General features: G+C 43.7%; 1 protein-coding gene across 1 annotated transcript; it reads right to left on the bottom strand.

Annotated features, from left to right (window-relative positions):
* Nucleotides 1–1560: 1560 nt before the first annotated feature.
* Nucleotides 1561–2409, bottom strand: LOC120555947 (heterogeneous nuclear ribonucleoprotein A/B-like). The gene has a single exon (XM_039795167.1). It carries the CDS (start codon nucleotides 2407–2409, stop codon nucleotides 1561–1563), a length of 849 nt encoding a protein of 282 aa, XP_039651101.1.
* Nucleotides 2410–2909: the final 500 nt, after the last annotated feature.

Here is a 2909-nt window from a genome sequence, read left to right as displayed (position 1 = left end):
TTTAATGCAGTTTGTTATCTGCATGAATAAAAAAAACGTATTGGTTTATGTTAGGCAGACTATAAAATGTTTTTTTTCCCTCAAACATGTCATATCCTTTTGTCGACGATCCCGTTGATGAAAAAGCTGTATTAATTCAGAGAGTTTACGTCGGGAAATGATACTGAATTTTTTCATTTCCACATAACCGATTTCAGTGGTATTTTTTAATCACAGTCTATTAGATATGTAGATACCTTATCCTTCCACTAGTTCAACATTGTGGACAGGCTTTAACATCCCAGCAGATTCTTTGTGTCGCATTACGTTTTTTTGCAAACGGCAGTTTTCTTTATAACAGCAGCGGATCATACTGTAATAGTAAAGCCGCTGTATGTAGAGCAGTCAGAAAAGTGTGATCGCTCTGAAACGTTTTTTAAACGTGTTCCCTGGACACAACCAGTGAGAGCCATTAAAAAGAAATACATGATTATACTTATAATTCTGTTAATGATCATGGTGCTGCAGCCTCAGAATGGGAATAATATAGTTTACTTTTTCGCCCGCAGGACCTGAATAAAATTATAGGTGTAGCCTACAATTCCAGTTTTCACCAGTAGCCTAATATTATAAGTTAACTGTGATTAAATATGAAATGAATACACTGTTAATGCGTACGCATTGACTCGAGCAGCAATTTTCTCCCACACCAATTCTCTCTCTTTTGCAGCAGCAGCCGCTGTCTTGCTTTTTTAACGAAATGCATGTTCAAACTCGCTGTTTGTGCGCATGAGTATTTCCGCCGACCCGTTTGTTTGTGGTTGTTACCATGGTGAATCGTAGAATCATGGCTCCATTCATACTGCCTTATGTGCACGCGCGTAACCCTGAGTGAACATACTCCGAGTTGATTGAACCAACTCGGATCAGCTGTTCTGGAACCAAAAACTCTGAGTTTCCCATCTCAGGGTAAATCAACTCAGACATCAGGGTTAGACTCAGAGTTTGTTAAACCTCCTTCCTGGAACGGGCCTTAGAAGCATAATGTTTCCTGACAAGGTGTTTTGGTAACATCTTTAGTCGTTGTAGGTATTGAAGGTGTTGTAGAAGGAGTAGGTTCTGTTTGGCATGCACTATAGTCACAACACTGAACTCTGACTTGGTAGTGTCAGAAACCGGCTCATGGCCTGTGGCAAAGAATGAGGGGACACCAACAACAAGTATAGGTCAATCAAGAAGATATTTTATTGTAAACCAAAATTGTTAACTTTAAACAAAGAAAAAGGAATCCGGTGTGAGAATGTCATGTAAGGTGTCTGTAAAATGCATGGATGAGTGAGTCTGTGTGTGAAAATGGATCATACCTGGAGGAGCAGAGAGAAAACAGTGGTTAGAAGCAGCTTAAATACGCTGAGCCCAGGTGGCTCCAATCACTAACGACCCTCTGCCTGTAGGAGGAACCTCCCCTGCACTGCAGAGGTGGGGTCGTAACACCCCTTAAAATGAGGGTCCCACCCTCAGCCCAAAATTTTTCCCACCCTATTCAAAAAATTCCCCAAAAGAGAGGAAAAAAACAACAACTCAATCCCGGTTCTTAGAAGTTGCCCCGTGTCCCCTGGCTGACTGTCCGTAGCCATAGTTCTGGTTGCATCCAGGTTGATTCCAGTAGTTGTAACCTTGATTCCAGTTCTGGCCCTGGCCTCCACAGCCCCTGCTGCGTCCTCCATATCCATGGCCGCCATACTGCTGCTGCCGGTAGACCTCTTTGGGCTGGGCTATTTTAATTTCACACTTCCTTCCACCGACATTGTGGTAGTTCTTCTCCATAACCTTCTTGACAGGAGTCTCTTTTTTATATGTGATGAACACAAATCCCCTCCTCTTTTCTGTCCTTGGATCTTGTGGAAGCTCAATGGTCTCAACCTCTCCAAAGGATCCAAAGTACTCCTGAATGACTTCCTTTGAGGTGTCCGGGTTAAGGCCTCCCGCAAAGATTTTCTTGACTGGATCCTTCTTCATGGCCATGGCTTTCCTTGGGTCGATCACTCTGCCATCTAGCTTGTGCTCCTTCTGTTCCAGAACCTTTTCTGCACTGGCTGCATCTTTAAAGAAAATGAAGCCAAAGCCCCTTGACCGGCCTGTTTGCTGGTCTATCTTTATGGTGCAATCTTTCACCTTGCCAAATTTAGTGAAGTAATCTTTAAGATCCTTCTTGCTCGTTTCCCAGCTGAGACCACCAACAAACATTTTCCCCGCATCCTCCTTGCATGAGGCAGAGCGGGTAACAGCACAAACTGGAAATACCTCCGAAGACACACAGTTGCAATCTGGAGATACCTTCGCAGGGAGTACTGAAGCTTGCTTCTTAAAGATGTTTATTTTGCCATCTGCCCACACCTTACTACCTGCCAAGTCATTCCCCAAAATCATGTGCACTCCCTCTACTGGCAACTGGGGTCTAACCCCAACAGCTACATCGCCCTCTACCAGACCACATTTAAGGGTAATGTCATGTAAAGGAGAAAAAAATGGAACTAATCCCATGCCACGTATCACTACACAACTGCCAGTATCAGACTCCTTGGAGAACGGCAAAACAGATTCCAAAAGAAAAGAATCTAAAGCTCCACCCAGCTAACAATTTTTGGTTCCCAGAACGTTCTGGGAACGTTCGTTTTTGGTTGCGCGAACGTTCCCTGAAGGTTAGGTTTGGTAAGGTTTTGGTTTTGTTTTGGTTATTATGGAAAGTTGGTTGAACGTTCTGGGAACGTTCGTTTTTGGTTACATCGAACGTTCTCCGAACGTTCCCCGAACCTTTAGAGAATGTTCCCCTAACGTTGCAACCTTTAGAGAACGTTCCCCTAACGTTGTAACCTTTAGAGAACGTTCCCCTAACGTTCCCCCACCGTTGCAACCTTTATGGAACGTTC

Source organism: Perca fluviatilis, chromosome 3, assembly GCF_010015445.1.
Source record: "Perca fluviatilis chromosome 3, GENO_Pfluv_1.0, whole genome shotgun sequence".
In the NCBI taxonomy this organism is placed as follows: Eukaryota; Metazoa; Chordata; class Actinopteri; order Perciformes; family Percidae; genus Perca; species Perca fluviatilis.
The sequence above is the reverse complement of the archived record's forward strand: the minus strand, read 5'-3'. Positions and strand labels throughout refer to the sequence as shown.